The following is a 22,362-nucleotide window of genomic DNA, read 5'->3' as shown; positions in this document are numbered from 1 at the left end:
AAAAACGGCAAGCTAAAATATGAAGGTTAAAGAAAAATGAAGAGGATAGTTAGAGATAACTTGTCAAATATGATCCGCTAACTTGAAACACAAAATGGCAGCAATGATTTGAATTTTAAGAGCAACTGAATACAATAAAAAGTAAATATCACTGAAGAAAAGTTTCTATTTTAAACATTATATATATTTCCTTTTTTGCTGTTTTCACAGATTCAGATACAAATTCAATTGTATAATGTTCTCTGTTGACAGAACATTCTTCCTGATTCCCGACAGTTTACCCTCAGGAACTTTAACAGTCAAACTTTTCACATCAAATGTAGGTATCTGAATTTCAACAGTAGAGTTAGATTCAATTGTTTGAATGAAATTACTATTTTAAGTAAAAAATTAAGTAAAAACCTTCTACAATGTGAATGTATTCTTTTTAAATGAAACAATCTCTACATCACAGATTTACAGATTGTAGTTGAAAAAAAAGAAACGTGTTTCAGAGTAAGTGTTCAGAGGGATTACATTTCAAAATTAGCTGTTGAACTGTTTACGTTTCTCTGGCTCCATGTGTGGTGATGTTACTTGGTAAGAATCCCATCAGTGATGGAAATTCAGGATTGTTTTGTCATAAAAAATTGAAGATTCATTTAAAAGTTAAACTTTCTAAACTAAAAATCTGATCTGATTACTTTAACCTCAAAATCTTCAAAGATTAAAAACTAAACTAAGTGATTGTTTTACGTGGCACGTAGCATACACCAACATTATTTGTTAATCAGGATGTTTGATGAGATGTTTTGCACTAGTAATGAATCATCTTCCTGACTTTTGTAATTGGACAATCCCCCCCCCCCCATTTTTTTTTTTTTTTAAAGATTGACAACACACCTCATGCTCAGCAGGGAGCTTCAACAAACAGCTGTGTAGGAATTTAGTCAGATAAGGGGCAAAGAAGGTGCAGAGGCGGTTCAACATAACTTTATCTGCTGTGAGGAACTGTTTGGCTGTTAACCATACAACAAAACAGATAAAATGTCCAGACTTATTTGGCTTTAGTATTTGTCACTCTTCTTTCGTAACTGCACACTCATTGTAACAAGGTCAGCATTTAGGATGTGGACAGTGTTCATTAAAGACGAGTCATGTTGAGTAATCCACTGACTCATTTTACTTTTCTGGTGGAGGCATCATCTGTAGAGTACCCAATCAGCTCAGTTCAGTTTGCGGGACTCCTCTGTCCTCTGTGCCACTGACAGCTGCAGGTTTAGTCAATGTGTTACTGTCTGCGTGACTAACCATGACAAATCAGTCTTTATGTCGTCCATGAAATGACGCTTCACATGCTTTTATTTGTATATGTTGAAGTTTTGGATCTTACAGGCAGGTATTGCATTACGTTTTGTGGCTAATGACGAAAAACAGACACTTGAATTGAGTCATCTTTTTAGGTCTTAGATCTGAATGTCACATTCAGATTCTGTTTAGCATATTTTTACAACAAAGATAAAGCTGCTTTATTGTAGCTGATATCCATCAAAAGCCCCGAATGGCCTTCTCTGCCTTCAGGTTGGTGAAAATAAGCTATGTATTGTTATTTGGTGGCTGTATTAAATCCTGAGAGAACCTAATAATGACAATAATAGTAATAATACAACTTCTACCACCACTGCTGATAATAGCATTAGTGATGAACACAACAACATAGATTCAACACTGAATGCCACCCAGCTGAAGTCGAGACGAATGTTATGTAATATGATAAAATAAAGTGCATATAGAGGAATATTAACCTCATCTGAGCCTTTTTTAAGAGGTTTGTTCTAAATATAATCATTGAGTTTATCTCATTTGATCAGCCCTCTGTGTTGTTGAGTGAGTGCCGCGTAATCGTAGTAGTTCAGTAGTTTGTACTTCAGTTCTGGCCAGGGTCCTACAGTATGCTGCAGGTCATTCCCCCTCTCCTGTCAGCCTCTGCACCACTTACTGATTAAAATAAAAGAGAAATCAAAATGAAATCAGAATATTTCACATCTAAATAAACCCGCTCTCTGTTTACTGAGTGTGTTCTCAGCTCACAGCTGAGGCTTTAAGAGGCTTTACTGCAATGAAAGTACTTGTAGGTGGTAATATTCTGTTCATTGCACAACATTATACTTTTACCCATTCAAAGCCATCATTCATATTCATGCAATTAATTTTTCATGAAAAATGTATTTGCATTTGGCACAGGGAAAATAAATGCAATTTTTTATCATTAATATTCCACCAGAAGGGGCACTAATGGCTGCTTTCTCTGCCCACTGGGGTCAGATTTTACAGGGCATACAACGCTCAAAGTAGGTCAGACATCCATCAGTGCCCATTATTGGAACTGAACCATCCTCCACACCCGGCCAAGAAACCCGAACACATACTGCTTTAATTCATATGCAAAAATGTTTCCTTGTCTTTAGTCCGCAATGATTTAGTCAAAAGAGCAATGAATTAAAAACTAAAGCCATGAAAACGAGTCAGTCAAAGCAGAAAATGCAGAATGAGAAAAGTTTCATTGGGGTTTCAAACCAGCTTTTTACAAGGGGACTCTGGGCCATGTTGTGGCCTTCATCAGAGGAAACTGCCGATCTCAGTGGGTGGTTGCAAAAACTAATCTACCCCAATCCCAGCATAGACATCTAATCCTGTTTACTCCTGTTATGTCTCGGATTGTGTCTGTCTTGGCTCAAACCACAACTCTGAAAATAAAAAGATTAACTTCTCTCTCTGAAGTTACTGGAAGGATGATCGGGGTGTATGTAGAGGGGCCTATGTTAGATTACATTTTCTAGCCCTAGCCCTAACCCTTCTCTTGGCATCGTGGCTGAACAAAGAGTGCCATATCATCTAGCCATGTTTGAAAACACGCTCAGTCTGACTCTTCCTGGTATTTGTTTTCACTCAGACCACTAGGGGTCATTATTGCAAAGAGCATCAAGGACATCAAAACCACCGCCTCTGTCTAGCACTCAGTGATAATGTAATGGAAATGAGCTGGTCTAATAGGGATGAAAATGAATTTGCAGAAGAGATCATCCTATCCACAGCTCTCCATCACAGCGGAGACTAAATGTTGTTGAAGAGGCTGCTGAATGTTCGCTTCCTGCCGCTGCTTTCTTTCCCCCCAAAACGTTCATTTGTAGTGACAGGCAGGTCAGAGCTCTCCTCTCAACTCCTCAGGATAGCTCAGCCTGAGAATTTCACGGAGGAAAGGAGGAGAAACCCCCCACTTCCTTGTATGAAGAGCTTTGGTAACCATGGTAACCTGGCTTTACACAGGACGGAGCAGAGGAGGAGGTTGAGACTGAAGTCTTCTTGGAGGGGAGGGGATCACTTTGGCATCAGCACTGTCACACACATGTACCTGCATCTCCTGAGTGTCTGGAGGACGGATCTGACTTAGAAGTTTTCAAAAGCTGTCATCTGTCAAGTCAATCCCAACATAAAATGCGTTTAATTGAGCTTATGTACAAAACAGAAAGGGGGCAAATATTTCTCATTATCCTTATTTGCTCTGCGCTAAACAATCGCAACCTATCCTTTGTGCAATACTTGAATTTTTTGTCTGAAAAAACTCATCTAGAGAAGGCTAGATGCCCAGAATTAAATATTTTGAGAAAATTGCATAAAGAGAATGAATCAAGAGTAAAAACTCATCTTTTAAAAAAAGGATATGCAGCTCATTTGCAGATGTAATTAAAGGAAAGAATCATTGAGATACAGAAAATTATAGCTATGTCTTGCAGTTTCATCATGGACTATTGCTTTAATAATTTGTTCATATCTTATGGTGAACCCAGGGTGAATCCACAACACATATTTTTTATAATTATATATATCATTGCCAAACTCACAACTTTATTTACTTCATTCTTTGGCCTAATTTTTTTTTTTATCTAAGATCATCTTGTCAAACTAGCTGGCTGCATATAAAAGAGAGAAGTTTACGCATAGCTCCTGTTAGCATTGTCTTCAGACTGTAAACGTGTGACAACTAATTTGCTTTCATTGAGCTTGTGAAATGTTTCAGCTCCAGCTCAGGTGTCATCTGTTAAATGTGTAAGAGCAGAGTTAACCTGCGGAGATCCTCAGATGCAGCTGGCGCTGTATTTAACCATGTGAAGTGAAGTCATTTTTCCCAGAGCAGCTGCGCTCTTCCGGTTCCCTGCTCTTCTCAACTGATCCAGAGGAAGCGGTTGTTAACTCTCTATATAAAATAACATGTTGTTTGTTGTTGGTCAAAGGAAAGTCTCACAGTTTAAATCTTGCAGTGTGCAAACTGCACAGCTCTGCCTGAGCATCACAAGTTTATATTCTATGCCTGTGTTTTCCTTTTCACTGTCAAGAGGGCACTGGAGCATAACCCACATGTCCAGTGGAGACACCTCGGACAGGCTGTCAGTCTGCCTTCATGTCTCCACTCCAGGAAGTGTGAATTAAGAACTGGAAGTGAAACAAATAAAAGCCCTGAACGTGAATGCCAGTTCCTCTACACCAAAAAAAGCATTTAACTACAAGATGCTTCGGCAGTTCTTTGCAGATTGGTTCATGTAAAAATGAGCTTTCCTCCATTTGGGAGGCTCAATACGAGGATAAATATCTTCAGATGAGATACTGGGGCATCAACTCAAATCTAGGACTAATACAGGGCCAGATGTTGAACAAAACAAATCCACAGTGATCCCTCCCTCCTCCGCTATTATAAAAAAAAAAAGGAAGCGCACACTCCATCCAGTGTAGGAACAGGCACGGGAACAAGAGATGAATTAGGGACAGACAATTCAGTACGCTGTCATGGGGGATAGAGAGCCCGAGAGGAGCACGAGGACTTGACCTTTTCTGAATATTCATGAAGCGAGAGAAAAGAGAGATACAAACTACATCTGAGAGATAAAACCTTTGTCTAGGCAGTTTGTGATTGCAAAAATAAATAGATTTCACTAGAGCAACATCAGGATATCTTGGCCGTCTGCCAGGCAAAAGGATCAATAGCTATTAACACCATCATCTATGCAGTCAGAGGACAGCAGGTATCTGTGGCTCTGCAGAGCATTTCATCATGACGAGACGCGTAGAGAAATCCTCTCCTCGCCATGAGAGTTGCACTGTCTGACTGACAATGCCATCAGTGCACTATATGTCAACGCATCCGGCGGCCAGGAGAATCTAGGTCATTTTCCGGCTGGGATGGGATGAGAGAGGAGGAGCCGTCTGGAGATATACAGAGGCACAAATGTTTTTGCTGCGTTCGTGTGTCAGGAGTCAGGCTGTAATCCACATGCACCTCTTTTATCTGCTTCATGAATCAAGTGAACATGCCTCTAGTGGTGATGAAATCTGCTGAGGAACACAGGTAGTGAAGTGAAGGGAGAGAGTGAGCGCATGCAATTTCTTGCTTCAGTTCTCTTTGCTTTACCACCGAGGACACATTGTTCATTAAAAACCAAGTCTTCAGTCCTCAGCATACACAATGCTCTGCATCGTGTACTATTGACAATGGCTTGCATAAATACCAGGAAGCATGGCAACCATGTGGCAGGAATTACACACCGGATCTGGAACATCATGTGCTACATCTTTACAGAGATTGTCAAAATGCTGAGGGGGGATTTTATTTATTTATTTATTTTTGTTTCATTTCAAATCATATAACAAGTTCCCATGAATGTTGATGGTGTCATGTTTACTATTATTTTAATTTTCGGCATTAGCCAGCATTTGCTATATCTATTGATTCCTATTGCATATATTTTTATATATTTTATTCCCTATATGTAATGCTGCTGTTACATTGCAATTTCCCAGTCTGGGATAAATAAAGTATCTATCTATCTATCTATCTATCTATCTATCTATAATGAGCTCCAAAGAGGAATTAGAGCTGAAGCTGATGGGAATATCCTCAGGCAGGTATGTGGTCATAACAAAAGCATTGGACGGATAAAAGCTTTCACAAGTCACAATCATGTGGGGACTTTCACCAAAAACTTCAAAACATCTCCTGATGGTGCTGCAGGAAAAGTCAGTATTACCAAAGTCAAGAAGATTCATCCACTGGGGACCCTGAACATCTGAGAAAATACCGTTTTTAACAGATTTCAGTGGGAGAGATAAGTGATGACTAATCAGCAGAGCAGCATTAGCATCCCCACTGACATGCAGCCCACATGGCCAGCGCTCCAGTATTGCTTCAAAGAGCTCCAGCATCGATTTGCAAATGATGTGAAATGAGCCTGATACATCCAGAGATATTTAAGAGATAAACGCATCAGTATAGGGCTGCACTGGGCCTGGGGCCTTTCTGTGTGGAGTGTGCATGTTCTCACCGTGCCTGCGTGGGTTTCCTCTCCTCTCACTGTCCAAAGACGACATGTTTGGGTTAACTGGTGACTCTAAACTGTCCACAGGTCTGAGTGTGAGTGTGAGTGGTTGTTGGTCTCTGTCTGTCTCTTGTGTGCTGTCCCTGTGATGGACTGGTGACCTGTCCAGGGTGACCCCACCCTTACCCCATTTGAATTGGGATTGGGATTGGCTCCAGAAACCCCCCACCCCCAACCTGGAAACAGAAACCAATGAATGAATGCATCAGCATTAAAATGTATGGCAAAGTCTCTGACGGCTGGCAGTTCTACATCACCATCCACTCTCACCAAGGCCTTTGTCAAGCTAAACCTGTAACAGAGGCCATTTACAGTGCCATTCTAATAGAGTGTATAACACAGTGTCAAACAGATGAAGTTTGGACATGTTGTAGTGGTCACACCAAGCTTAGATCAGCTTTTTCCAGCAAAAATGTGGCAGCACACGATAGAAAATAGTTTAGATTATCAGCCTCCTCAGAGATATTCAGATAAAATGATCAATAAACTACTCAGAAATGACACCAGGAAACTTACTTTGTCTCTGGAGCTGCTCTGCCTTCCCATCCTGGGGTCACCATTTTATGGGCGTGTGATTGATTCATGTGCAGCTTCTCTGCCGACTCTTCTGCCTTCAGATTGGGGTGATACAGAGAGTGGATGTTTAGCAGGGTATGATTTACTCTCACTGAAATGTCCTGGGAACGAGGGCTTTAAACAACCTTTCACTACCTTCACTTTAGTTGTGTAACAGCTGGGCCCCGATACATTTTTGCTCTACTGCTCATTCAGTAGTTAGGACAGGACTACAAACTGCCTATTTCCTGATTAGGAAGAATGATACACAAAGCTCCATCACCTAAAGGACTTAACAATAAGCTGCATCAGAAAATACAGCTTCTCAAAAGCAACAAAAATGCATTAACATAGCATTTCTCAAAACAATGTCACGATGCTTCAGATTCAGGTCAACCACAAGAAAATCTTATAAAACGGGACCAAAAACAAAAGAATAAAAAAAAAAAAAAGAAACAAACAAAAATGTGGCACAAACAGCTTCAAGAGATTAAATTGAGTCATTGGAAACACCAAAAAAACATAAGGTCAACAACATGAATAGAATAATCTGATATCCTGGCAGTGCAACAGCTGAGACTTTGAATTTCTCTGGCGTGACAGCTCAGGGACGGATGTTAGATTTTTAAACCTCGGCAGCATTTCATCAGCGTAATATAATGAGAACTTAAAGCTCCCAAACAAACTCACCTGATGACTACACAAACCTTTTGTTCCTGTTAACAACATGAGGCAGACGCCTTGAACACCATATGCTGCTATTATGGCTCTAATCATCCAGGAGCAGGTGGGCAGACTGTGGGCGACTGCACCGTCTGTTATGATGCCAGGAGGCAGAGGAGAGGTGACAGGATTGGAGGTGCCAGCTTCCTGTTTCCACGCAAGTCAGCTGGACGATGTTTAGAGTTCTGACCACTGATCTGGTTCCGATTTCACTCAAGCACTGATGAACATCCCCTGCTTTTCTTTAATGTTCTCCAGCACTAAGAAATGGAATGTTTTCTATGTCCAACCATCCGATATAATCTGATAACAACTCAGCAGACTGATCATTCCCTTCAAGCAGCAACTCTACAGCTCATTTGTCACAATAGAGTTCAGAAAAAAAATAAATAAAAAAATGGATGAGCCAGCTTCTCCCCCACAGCTGACAAATGACCATGCATGTAGTAGCGACAGAAGGCTTCAATGAAGTCATTAACAAAAATGCACATTCTGTGGAAAGAGCTCTGTGAGATCTCCACATGGATGTAAACTTAAATCAACAAACAATTAAGCCAACAATTAAACTGTTGGATGATAAACCGATTCCACTTTTAGAGGACGGTCTGGAATCTCCTGTAATCAGGAATGATGACAATTACTTGCTTTAATTACTTTCAAAATCATGTTTATTAAATTTAGAAAACACCATTTTGTTAACAGTTTCATAGCAATAGCAGGAAACAACTGAAACTGGAAGAGAGACAGACGTCAATGGGGCCGGGGCCAACCCCTGAGATAAAAATCAGCTGTGTTTCGGGGCTCTTCTGTCCCCATGTTTCTGCCCCTTGGGGTCACCTGCATCTAACCTGGCATAGACTAGAAGAGACACTCAGCGTGGTAGTCAGCATCTCAATGTAGAACGTCTAGAGAAACAGGACATAAGAAAACTTTGTAGACATCAGGTAGAAAAGTTGATTTGCAAAGTCACTTTTCAAGTCAAGGTATTTCCTGCCAAAATATACCGAGTATGCAACAATAACACGTAATTAGGTTGCCAAACCGTATCGGTATGTAGGTTTAACCACTTGGGGAGGGGTTTCTGCACAGCTTGAGGGGAAGTGGAGGTGGTGGGGTTACTTAGGGTTGCAGTACAGATGTAGTCCAAGGAGGAAGTGCAAACAATGTCTATAAGGTGTGTTCATTCAGGAGTTTGGGGTGACGAGGGGTAATGGGGGTATGAGCGAAGTGGGCCACCCCCCCTTTACTCATCAAGGTGCAGAGAGAGGTGACTCTCTGGAGGGTGAGCTTGAAATATCCTCAGGGGGAAAAACTGTAAGTGTGCAGGCTCGGATCCCGCCCAGTGACTCGGGTAAGTCAAACACTTTGTGCCATTCGTCTTTCTCAGGGTCGTACTTCTGTACTATTTCCACCATGCAGCGATTGTTCCATGAGTAACCCCCCACCACATATATCTTATTCTCAAACACGGCCACGCCCACATCGCTCTGACCACGCAACATTGCAGCAATAGGAGTCCATAAGTCAAGAGCGGGGGAGTAGTATTCACAGCTGAGCACGTCGTCGTAGTCGCTGGTGCCTCGGAAGTGATTGCCCCCGATCACGTAAAGACGGTCCCCCACTGTGCACATGCAGTGCAGGCCACGCACTGTCGTCATGGGTGCTTTCTGAGTCCATTTGTCTGCATCTGGGTCAAAACACATCAGTTCCTTCTGAAAAGTGTCATGAGTGATTCCCCCTGTAGCAAGAGGAGGGGGGAAAAAAAAAAAGAAAAGGAAAGAACACAAATTAGTCTCCACACTGAGAAGAGCTTTGTAGACTCATCAAATCAGACCGATCAGTGACTCGTTTACTCATGTCAACCTACATTGTCATTTATGTGTGTTATGTAAAGCACCGGCCATAAAACTGGCAATGCCTTAGTAGCATTTTGAAAAACAATTAGGATTCGGACTGCACATATTTTTAAATGTCACGCTTTCACAATATCTGTTTCTGAAAGCTCAACTCAAACTCAAGAACCAAGATACAGGACAAACTGTAATTTGTAACTTGTGACATCAATATTTGTTCAGCCTCTTTTCTACAGTGAGAAATATTGCGAATGATGAGCACGCAGAACAAACAGGAACACCATTACAAAGCATTCACACACATGCACACAATGTGTAGATGCCAGGACACAAAAAGCTGAGGGAAAGTGGGGAGGGGGGAGGAGAGAGAAAGAGAGAGAGAGAGAGGAAAAAAAAAAAAAACAGGACATGTCTACAGGGAAGGCTTAAAATAAAGAGGAACACAATCCCAGCATGCATTTGGGTAGAAGCCAGCCCCCCCCCCCCCAAAGGCAGACTAGGAGCAAATGCAGTGAAGATTTGCAGAGCATGGTGAATACAGGCAGAATTCCTCTTTTGCTACTGCCCAGTGATCGTGTGCTTGCTTTATTGTTGCAGCCTAAGCTGTCTATTCAGCCGCCATGACTAAGATCTGTGATGCTGCGCCTCCTTAACTGATCCAATCCAAAGATAGTCTGACTATCCATTTTCTTCATCCAAGCACTCCATGGGACAAGTCTGCTTTTAAAATCCTGACAAGAGAAAAGTGCTGGAGTTAAGTCAGGGTCCTCTGAATTCATCTCAAGAGGCCCAGCTGCTATTCTGATCTGGTTCAAGGGCTTTGGCCTTTCTCTGATACATTGCTGTCTGATCAGTATCCCACTACCATAATGTCCAATCAGTGCCATTAGTGAGACATTTAGAGGGGACCAGGCTTTGCCAAATTGAGCCTGAACGGCTTTGTCCTTCTAGGGACAGCACAGAGCAGACTGGATAATTGTTTGCCTTATCTGCTGCATATGTCAGTATTTTACCACTGAAGATAATTTCCCTGCAGCTATGTAGATATAAAATCAATGCAGACCCCCCCCCCCCCTTTTGAAACAAGCAACTAACTCAGCTGGTTGAATCAGTCTTGTTACAGGTAGGACCCATAAAGATGAAGAAGATTAGACTCAGATGTGAGGCAGAAAAAATGGGTTCCAAAAACACCCTGAACTAATTGAAGCCTCGATATCAATATCAACTTCTAATGATGTGTTCTGGTCCCTGCCCCAACAAAAGCACAGTCAGCCCCCGAAAGGCTGCACAGCCAGAACTGATCATATTTCTAAAGGATTTCAAAGGAACATATCAATGGACATTAGCAGGCTTTGAGCTCTGTGAACGCGAATGAAACTGACTTCCTCTTTCTCTCAGGTTAAAACCCACAGTGTTATTTATTTACTATCTTAATCAGCAAATGTTTTCACTGCTCACTGCTAGAGAACGGCACTCCTGAAATCAAGTGAAGGCAAGTTGATTTTACAGATTTAAGTTTGAATATTAGTCTCTGCAAAAACACAAGATCTTACAAACAAGCAGATTTCAGAAGTGTAAAAAAATTTAAAATAAATAAATAAATAAATAGCAGCTTCACTCTCTACAGACATATGAATTGCAATCCTCCAATTTGGGCAATCCCTGACAGATACTGACTTGTGTGTTTGAATTTAAATATCTATAAAATTAAACACATAGCACCATGTCCTTTGGAAACACATTATTTGATGCTACTGCGAACATTTTTTGAGCAAATAGTCCACACTCAGCCTCAGAACGTTGAGTCAAATGGCAGGGGAGGAATATATGGCTGAGCAGTGCTCTGTGAACAGGGACAGTCTCCACCAATCCTCACATTATTTGTGAGAGCTGCAATTACAGTCTGCCAGTAAGTGCAGTATTTCAACAACATTCAAGTGGGAAGGACGCTTGAAGACATTATAGATCAGCACTATGAAAAACCACAGCTACAACACTGGGGTGAAAAAAACAAACAAAAAAAAAACATGTGCATTGTAATATTCACAACAAGTGACTGAAAATTACTTGAAGTCATCATAAATCCTGATCATCGTAACTCTAGTATCTGGTATTAATCTGCATTGACACATGCGTAAAAAATATCAAAATAAATAATGGTATAAAACTGGGGGCCAGAGGTAGTGTGTCTCTGCAGCGCTCCAGAAATTCATGTGTGAACTCTGCCACACCATTTGAGCTGTGATGGTCTGTGGGCTAAGTGGATTTGTCAGGTTCATCCATCTGACAGAATATCTTCAGACAGCGCAGCCTAGCTAGACTGTAACCTCTGCAACTGTGGGCACTGAGGTAGGCCTCAAAAAAAAAAAAAAAAAAAAAAAAGACTAATGGGTAATCATTGTTTATCTGTATCTTATGAATACAAGCAGCATTGCCTGTTTCTATAAATCCTCTTGATTTGAACCATGCATTTCTTTCTTGGTTTATGACCAACAGACATTCACAAAGCTGTTGACTGGCTCCATCCCATGAGACACAAATGACCATAACCCCCCCCACCATACTGTTTAAGCTGCTGCGGGTGCAAAGCATGACATTATGTCAGAGCTCACTGAGCTGTTACAATAGCAACATTTATGAAGCTACTGGCTTACTGTTAACTGCACCAATGAAACACGAAACCAGCAAACTATGAATCCATTACTGTATCAAAAGTGTGAGCAAGAAATACGATGTACTGCAGAGAGCGGCCTGAGGCAGAGAGATTGAGGAACAGCTGCCTGCCAGCAGATTAGTTTAGTCCGTGACTATTATGTTCATCACTTCAGTTTATTTTACAAAGTGAAAATGTGGCTTTCATCTTTGCTGCACTGCAATGTTGAGCTTGCCAAATCATGGGCCCTGTCTGGTCCAAAGTATGCCCCACTTCTTGAGTGAGCCAAGTGAAATACGAATTAAAATGCTCATCATAATCATTATATGAAGGTAGATATTAGCTTAGGCATGCACACGCGACTATTTTTCCAGCAAAACATCAATTCATGATTTATTAAATACATAAATAACAATTTTCATTTAAAATTTCTTTTCTTTGAGCAACTGAATATGGTGCTTTTAGTGACATTACTTTTGTTTTTGATCTGTAACATGCCATAGTCACACTTATATATAGTGTGGGTGAAATTATTATTGTGATTTTAAGTTTTAATGATTTTGATTAAATTTAAAATTTGAAAAGTTCATAGGGATCTCAACAAATGAATGAATGAATGAATAAAATCATCGCCAGTAACTTATTCAAATTGCACATAGTTTCACTGGACGTTTTGAACTGGGATTGGTATAAAACAGTATAAATGGTGCATCCTTTTGGCGATATTGAAGAACCTATACATTGAGATAAACATCCCTGTAATTCCATGTTTCCTTTTTTAAAACCTCTTTCATGGTTAAATATACACATATGGAAAATACATCTACAATTCTGGAAAGCTTTTTGTGATATTTTTCATGTTTGTGTTGTAGACATATGACAGTACCCATAGCCAGGAGAGATTAACACTTGCTCTTGTGTTACACCTCCTACACAGGCTTCAGTCCTCTTCGTTGCTCCATCTTTCCCAATTTCCCTTCCACCCCCCACCCCCCTCCTTTGTAGCATCGCTCTGGATTAGTCACACTGAGAAACTAGGGCTCATCTCCATAATGCAGGATTTGTTTTCAATCCTATGAAGTGAACAAGCACTGAGGTGACCCCCAAAGAGCAAGTACTGACTGCCAAAAGGCCCAACCCCAGTGCCCGCTCTCTGCTCTTAGTGCTTAGATGGATCAGGTCAACTGTCTGGAGAACAGGTTTGGGCAGTTATAATTCGATTGCTGATGATTATGAGATTCCTTTTGAGTACATAAAATATACACAGTACACCTGTAGTTTATACAGGTCGTGTTTTTTTTTTTATTTTTATTTTGACCACATTTAAATGTTGAATCTGCTAAATGTTAATCCTCAAATTTTTAACTAAAAATTTTTCCCCATAATGTGTTTTATGGATGTTTTCTGATCAAGAATCTAGACCTCATTAATGTTACCGTCTAATTGAAATTACAGTGAACAGAAATTAATTCCAATTTTGACTGAAAGACTGAAAAAGTTCCCTGGAGTCACTTACCTGAAATATACATATAACCACCATACACCGTCCCAGCGTGGCCGTAATGTGGCTCATTCATTTTGGCAACATATGTCCATTCATTTGTCCTTGGGTTGTAGCACTCAACAGTAGCTTGAAGAAAAGGATGAAGAGGAAAAAACAAACTACGTATTAGAAGAAAGTAGGTCAAGATACAACTAAGGAGGACAAACAGCAGCAAACCAGGCCTTGGAGGGTCTCTGTGTGGGAGCTAAAACACAGATTTAAATACAGAACACACATTACCACAACACGACCAGTAGTAAATGCACTGACTGCACAGAAAATAGGGGGGTTTGTACAAGCCTTTATCTCAACATCCCTGAAGAAGGTTTCAGTATACAAGGACACTGAAATTCATGAGAGATGCTTGTGGCAAGCAGCAGGTGTTTGAGTGAAAACTTCACAAGCTGCCATGGTCAATCAACTTGTGAACTCAGTGTCTCTTTGGAAACAGGTGTTGATCGGGCGAAAGGTAATTTGAACAACCAACTGAGTTATGTCAACCTGAGTGTGAAACAATCTTTATCTTGTTGCTCAAAGAGTAAACACAAGCAGCAGGAGGCTGGAGATGCAACCAGAATCAATAATAAAAGTTAGACATTTTATTCTTTTAGAAATCTGTTATAGCAAGAAAATAAAGTGAACTGATACTGAAGTCACAATGATTTTGACATTTGACCACCAAAATCTTGTACAAATGTTTGTATCAAATATTAAAATTAAATTCCCTGAAAACATAGATATCACCTACACAGGAAATCCAGCAACAGAAAACTTGAAAACATAATTCCTGAGATCTTTGCTGTTTCTGGCACTGAAGAATAAAATGATTCATATTGGTGCCAAAATACAGCGGTGTGCTTAGGATCACATAGGAGTGTGAGTCATCTCTGGGTAAACTGGGGAGATCTCAGTGGGGAAGATGAGCAAACACTGAGGTCTAGTAACTATCTACTATCATCAGAGTCAGCTCGAGTGGTACACAAAGCCTTGCTGTCACTCAGTAGAAGTAATACAGACATATTAGAATATAATAGCTATACTGTACTGAGCAGATCTAAAACACAGTAGTTAAATAGGACAAAGGTGGAGCCGGACAGGGCTGAAACAGGAATTAATCATTATTTAAATCCTTCGTAAATAAATGATAGCTTGACAAATTAACTAAATTATTTACCTATAAAATAGAATGGAAACTTATTTAATTTACAGCTACATTAATTCAAATTCAACACAGTTTTTACCCAGTCCAAGAATTAATCAGATTTCCTATGATAAAATGAAAAAGGTCACAATTTCTAATTAGCATGAATTTCTCTTTCCACAGGCTCTTTCCACAGGCTGTTCACCAAAAATGAAAGAACACTCCACGGATTTAGCTGGGAGTTGGTGATATCTAGCATCATGCACCATTACTCTCTAAGGTAGCTATGCACTTTCAACATTGAATTTAGGACTCCATAATAGGATCAATTGATACTGTAAATGATCTGTGGAGTCTGATCAGTCCCAGTAACCTCAGATGATGTTAGGAGACAAAAGCAGAAGACATGAGAGATGCAAAACATTGTGTGACACAAAATCCTGCTCTGCTTTTCAGACTTTCATTTTAGCTTTAGTTATTGCTTTGTTTGGTTGGGCAGAAAGCCAAAAGCACTGACCTAGTGATCTCTGCTGATCTGAACATTTTGCTTCAGCAAAGCGGGTCATCAAAAGAGTCCATTAAGGCCTAAAAGACTTTTACATCAATAAATACGCTGATATTGAGCAAGAACATCATTTACAAAATAAGTATGTTGAATTATCAAAGACTATTTTTCTCATTTCAGTGTCTGAGGTACACAATGCCATTATTATGCCTCTACTAAGTCTCATTAATTGGGTAAAATATAAGATAGTTATAAGATAATGTCTGACAAACCTGTGTTAAAAGTAATGCAATTTATTTGTCCAATTTGGTGGAGAATATTGATGGATAACCCCTTAAAAACAAGATTCTTATGTTTTTGTCAGTGTGAAATATAGAACCTGGCACAAAACTTCCTCCTGTGAATATTCATCTTGATGTAGCAATATATGTTTTAGTCAGGAAAGAAGTTATTTTCAAATTTATTTTCCTTTTTTATGTACAATATGGGCATGTTGATGTGAAAAATCCACACCGCTATGACTGGACCTAAGAAACAAATATTACACAGGTTCTGGGCACATACAGAATAATCAAGGATACACGAGATGCAGTGAAAGATCAGTGTAAAGCAGAAAAGGCAGTCGCATAGTGAAGTGGGGCTGTGCTCTCTGGTCTAATTATAACCCAGAAGAGAAGACTGCACACACTGTGGCCTCGCTCTGTCCACTGCAGTCATATGGCTGAATTTAAGTATTGGGTGGCACCTCTCTGTGCTCCACTGTTACAAATGCGGAGATTCCAGATTAGTTACTCACCATCAGCAAGGCCAAACAACAGCAGACATTTGTAAATATCACAAATCATTGAGCCATTTCTTGTAGAAAGATGAGTTGTGAATGTTTTATCAATGGAAAGGATGAGATCACCCAAGATGATTTGCTAAAATTTTAAATATTTGTTTAGACTGTATAAAAAGGAAACAAGGAAAAAAAATAAAAATAAAAATACAGCTAGGCTGTAGTATTACTGTACTGGACAGTATTGTAAAAGAAAACAGCAGAATGAAAAGTAACAATCCCTCAATTTTGAGCACTTGTTATTACACAAGATCCTGCACATGTTGAAATGCTCCTTAATAGGATCATATGTGACTGTAAATGATGTTCATGATGTGCATCTCATATTATGTACAAACATGTTGAAACAGCAAGTCAGGTTCAGGCACAACGCTTGGTCATCAGCGTCACCGTGTCAGCCTTATTGAAGTGCACATTCATTTCCCTTATTGCTCATTGATATTTAACTGTATAATGCCATAAAATAAGGTTAGAAAAAAATAATAAGGTTTGTGTTGTTGCATAAAAAGATAGAAAAAACAAACAAATATAAGAATTAACTCACCAAGCTCCCCAGCAGCATTCCTTCCACCAACAGCATAGAGGTGTCCTTTAAGTGCACTAAGGTGGAAGAAAGTACGTTTCTCATTAAGGCACGCCACCTGGATCCACTTGTTGTAGCGAGGATCGTACCGGAACACGGTGTCCACTGCCGTCTTGCCTTTGGTGTCATAATTGCTTTGGCCACCCACTACATAGAGAAAGTTGCCAATGACTGCAATGCCGTGTTGGTAGCGTGGTGCGTCCATGGGAGCCAGCGCTTTCCACTCATGAGCCTTCTCATCAAACAGACGCAGCTCTTTACTCACAACTAGCTGCTGGCGCAGGACACCACCCAAAGTGACCAGGTGGGCACTATCCGAGCGGATGGCTGTCCGTTCTGACTGCATAACTGGCTGCATGTAGGGCATCATTTGGTAGTTGCTAGCTTCCAGGAGAAGGTTGACACAGGTGTTGTCTGTGCGCATAAAGTCTACTGTCTGCACGTGATTGATGAGCTCCTGTGGGTTCATGAGTGGAAAACGGATATTCTTCATGAGCTTTGAGGCATAGTCCATGCGGCCATCTTCGTAACGTAGCCAGCGGCACGCAGCCTTGAACAGGTCCAATTCAGTGCAGTGTTTCAAGCTGTTACTGGACAGTACAAAAGCCAGCCGTTCAAATGGCAGCTTAACAAACTCTCCCGTGCCCAGCAGTGATGGGAAGTTTTTCAGGATGAAGTTGTTGACATACTTGTCCACCTCGGTGAGGTTATACGCATTGGCAATGCGGCCCACCTCTACGCAGTTGTCAAGAGAAACCTGCAAGAAAGAAGAAAGCAAAAGGTTGGAAAGCTGCAACTAGTATAGAGAAACATTATGACTTGTCACTATCACTCCAGGAATTGCTCTTAAAAAAAAAAAAAAAAAAAGAAATCAACAAAGAAAGTCAGAAAAATTTTAGCAGTGTACTCAAGAAAAACTGGCACATTTCATTACATTTTCAACAGCATCTCTGTCAAAACAAGCACATACCTTGTGGAAATGTCAAAGTCCATAAACATGGAAATTGGGTAGTTCTGTCTATTTCATCTGCTTTTTCAATACAAAAATTAAATATTTCAACATCCTCTGCTGCAATTTTAGTTGAGTTTATTTGAGTTTTATTTGAGAATTATTAAAGATGCTCTAACATATGATATTTCATCGTATGCATAGCACACCAAACTTAAATTCAACATAGTTTGACGATAATGATTGATATTAAACAGTGATTTATTTTTGAACTCCTGCTGCCCATTATTTTATCTTCTCCAGTTACACAATGTTCTGTACAGCAACATAGAGCTGTGCCTTGCATACCTGCTTACTTACCCCAGATATAAGAAAGACCTTGCAGAAGTCCAGCACAGGAAGGATTTGTAAGAAACTGGCTGCCTCCAGTGTGTCTTGTAGGTTTTCCATATTGAGCGACAACTTGGCTGTGTAGATAAAGTCAATGATCTTCTTCAGGCCTATTCGGTTAACTCCATGAAGCTTGATACACATTAAATCCTGCTCTTTCATTCCACCTGCATCAAGCAAAAGTAGGTGATAAATACAAGTAAGCTTTTACACAAGGTAAAACTCATGCATAATCTTATTTCCCTGATAGATTTGTTAGCAGTCACACCTTTTGTTTTTTTTTTTGAGAGCTTGAGGACTATATGTTGTAGGATAGAACAAATCAATTAAGATCAAACATTAGAATTTTTGGTTGTTTTGGTTGGGTGAAGCTTTGCAGACCCACCTGTGAACATGGCTTTGAAATAATCTGAGGAGGCGGCCATCATGGCACGATGTACAGGGAAAGCTTCATCACCATCCCCGGCCACCAGCGTGACATCACATAGCAAACCCTCTATCCTCAGTTGGTCAAATCCCTAAATGAAGGAGAGGAAAGAGAGAGACAAGTGTCACAGGGCATTGTAAAGAGAACCTGAAACATAGAGTGTTGGCCACAATTCTTGAGCTTGATACAAAATGGTATTTTCCACCAAAACACAGTTTAGCCACGCCCAGTCATATGCAAGCTCACAGTATTTAAGGTCCTTTAGTCTACTTGAGCTGTGGCCTGTTCGGATTATTGATTTCCTTAGAGTTTAATGTTTATAATTAGAACTATACTGTAAAATTGCTGGAATTGGACCGCAGAGATTTAACAGTGCCTAACCCATAGGATTAATACAACTAAGAGTTTGTCAATTCCGTTTATTGATGCTGGCACGCTTTTCTGACAGTTGCACTTGTAAGGAAATACCATCCAAGTCATACATTTTTTGTTGCTAAAAGCTTGCAGGAAGGCAGTGTCACGGTGGAGATGTATGAATGATTCAAGGCGTGGCTTTATTTCATAAAGAAAGATGACCACAATTAGGAGTCAAAACACAAATAATATGCTCATATTCAATTTAAATTTCAGGATGTCATGCATGCATGCCATGCTGTGTTTGAGCAAATTTGTTACATATGGGAAATGTTAGAATTAGATAAATGGCACACAAACAGCTGTTAAATGATGGACCTTACTACTTTCTGTCTACACAGAAAACTGAGCTGGTATGACAAGGGGGCTCCATAAGGAATGCCAATCCCTGTAACCTTGTAGGGAGAGGCACATAGTTGCATTGCATGGAGATATTAGCTCCAGTATATCAAACTTTGGCTATATCCTGCGGTTGATATGAAAAACAAATAATCCCGATCTGGCCAAACTGTTGATTTACATGATGTTGTCAACTGTTGAAAGTCTTTGTAGAGTCACATCGTGCAAATTTTTTCTTTGTATAATGAGTTGGCTGCTGTGCACTTTAGGCAACACATTTAGCTTTTCTTGTCACCCTCACACCACATTCTTCACACATCCACTCACTTATTCACACGCTCAATTTCACTGACAACCACATCTAATGGAAAAAAAAATTAATAATAATAAAATAAAAATAAATAAATAATGGATATGGCAGGTAGTGCTAATGTTGAGCCAGCCACTAAATGTATAGCACATGTAACAAACTACACCAGCCGAAACTCTTAAAAGAATTAATGGGGATTTTTAGCTGGGTTTCTTTCAAATGCACTCACTGATCAAACTACCAGACACGATGGTCTTCAACATTTAGTGTGCTCTGATGCCAAAAACAAATCATTCTCCACAAAACTTTGTGTTAAAAGGCTGTGGCAGCAACTACATAGTTAATGTTCTTCAATATGATGCCATGTACTTAAATAAGTGAGCGCTCCAAATTCAAAAATTTTCTTCATTCCGTTAAAGCTTTTCTGCTACATTCTTGAGAAGGAATACATGAAAATATTCATGTTGTCCTTATTCAATCAAATTAGACAGAAACCCAAATGCTTCTGGTCATTTACTGCAACATTATCAAAAGCTACTAAATTGTACCCAGTAATTTTTGCTGTGGGCTCTTTGATGGATGTTTGTATTTCTACAAAATCAGAGCTACATCATTAATTAATTTTTGATATTTTCCTCATTTTGTAGCCCTTGGTTAGTGCTTTATCTCATCTAAAATAATGCTATAAAATGGAACTACTATGTAGCTTATATTAATTCTATGAACTCTAGAAGAATTTATATATATATATATATATATATATATATATATATATATATATATATATATAAAAAAAAAAACAACCATAATTATTGCATGACAACAATATTCCAATTCTTCCGAAGACATTGTAACTGTTTGTCTGAACTCTCACCTGCAGAACAACTGAGCTGTGTGTGTTGCTTGTGAAAAACCGAGTATTTCCAGTCTTTGATGCCTGAAGGTGAGCAGAGATGCCCATATCACCATAGCCCAGAGCAACTTTCATGTGAGCGTCGTCGTCCTCCACAAGGGATCTATTAGGAAAAAGGAAAGACGTTTTTACTTGAAAAGGGTAGCCAAAAACAAGTTTCCATCTAATTTTAGCTGATAGAAAGTAGGACAGAGACAAGTTTTCAAAGTGACACAACTTAGAGGACGCATTGAGTGATAGCCCAATTGTTAGACGAATTGTCACCTAAAAGCTGCACGTCTGTAAGCCTCAGCCAGTTGGGAAAATAATGTAGGGAAAGTCACCAAGCATGGTCTAACATTCAAAAAGTGCCCTTGCATAAATAAACTCACCCTCTCAGTGGCATAAAATATAATTAGCTGTTTTTATATTTGATTGTGTGTGTCACTGAAAATCTCTATCTTCTTTGAAAACTGCATTTTCCTAGATTTGAGGGGGAAAAAAAATGGAATACACATTGCTCATATGTTTTCAGATATTCAGCGAAATAGCTACATGTATAAGATATAACAGCTGGGAAACAGAGAAAGTAAGAGAAACATTAGCTGCAACACATTTACCTTCAAAGCAATAGTGATGAATGTGACAAGTGACAAATGCCGGGGTGGCAAAATCCAAAATAGCCATGGCCAATGAAACTACAGCAACTACTTTCTATTAGACATTATGTTGACAAATATCCATGAGCATTTCAACAAAATAAACTGTTAAACACAAAAAGTTAATTTATTTGCTCTACTGTGAAGCTGTTAAACTTCCACATTAACATTTTATTTGTTATCAATGTGACTTTACTGGCTCGTTTAATGTCACAGATGGACAAGCTGCAAGTCAAACACTTGTGCTGAAGGAATGGCAATGTGACTTGGTTAGACAGTCTGCCCAACAACAACTCGCAAGAGTGTCAAATATGGTATGAGCATTGATGGTCCTCTGAAGATGATATTTGTAACTCCCTGACCTTTTATCTGGTGTCAGTGTCAGGTCAAAAACCATTTGCTGGATTTCCATAGTGTTTGTGGCAGTGGGGGTTGGGGAGTAATGTCAATAGCGTCTGTCTACATGTCCTTAAAGACACTGAATCACACATTTCTCCTTATAGTATAGCCAATATCTTCCATGGCAGTTTGCCTCCTGCTCCCATCAATGTGAGTGAGAGATATTAGCTGATATTGGCAGCTCTGAATAGATTATTATTTTTTAGGAAAACAGTGTCTACAAGATGAAACAATATATTCACAGTCTTTGCTTTGTTTTCAGTGGGAGCACATTGCTACACTGGTAGTGAGTGAATGAGTAGTGAATGAGATTAAGCACTACAAATATATATTCGGAGTCTTTCTTGGAAAAACAAAAGCAACCTGTTCTATTGGCACATGAATTTTTGTGTCTCTCAGTCTGTATTCATGCATCTCCTTTGATATTCCTGGTGCTCTAGGATAGTGTAATCAAAAAAGTGTTAAAGTGCAAAAATTTAAAGTATAAAAATCTACAAGCTTTGACTATGACTTCAGTCTGTGATGCAACGATGTAGATGCCAAGTGTGACTAAAAAGCCAAAGGGGGAATACTCCAGGGATGTGAACACATTTTGTGAAAACAAAACTTCCATTAGGGTATGAAGCTCATTTGGGAAAAAACTAATTATAAACAGTCTGATGATCAGTAAAACCAGCCAAGCATTTTTCATCTGCTAGTAGACAGCATAACTGTCTGCAAAAGTTCTGTCAAAAACACCCATGTGGATGAGATCTCTTCTTTGATTGATGTCCTTTGTACTT

The 22,362-nt window shown here is 39.6% G+C and overlaps 1 protein-coding gene across 4 annotated transcripts in view; it reads right to left on the bottom strand.

Moving 5' to 3' along the window:
- Positions 1-8,347: 8,347 nt before the first annotated feature.
- klhl13 (kelch-like family member 13) overlaps positions 8,348-22,362 on the bottom strand; it is a 28,914-nt gene continuing 14,899 nt past the window's right edge. For all 4 annotated transcript variants that reach the window (XM_029519887.1, XM_029519883.1, XM_029519885.1 and 1 more), the window contains 6 exons: positions 20,505-20,646; positions 18,526-18,658; positions 18,111-18,307; positions 16,763-17,558; positions 13,708-13,821; positions 8,348-9,423 (listed from right to left, as the gene is read on the bottom strand). In XM_029519887.1, the coding sequence (XP_029375747.1) occupies positions 8,936-9,423; positions 13,708-13,821; positions 16,763-17,558; positions 18,111-18,307; positions 18,526-18,658; positions 20,505-20,646 (1,870 nt within the window). In that variant the 3' untranslated portion in view covers positions 8,348-8,935. The remainder of the gene's footprint in view (positions 9,424-13,707; positions 13,822-16,762; positions 17,559-18,110; positions 18,308-18,525; positions 18,659-20,504; positions 20,647-22,362) is intronic.

This window comes from Echeneis naucrates, chromosome 14 (genome assembly GCF_900963305.1).
Source record: "Echeneis naucrates chromosome 14, fEcheNa1.1, whole genome shotgun sequence".
Taxonomy (NCBI): Eukaryota; Metazoa; Chordata; class Actinopteri; order Carangiformes; family Echeneidae; genus Echeneis; species Echeneis naucrates.
Note: the sequence above shows the minus strand (reverse complement) of the source record. Positions and strands in the feature narration are given on the sequence as shown.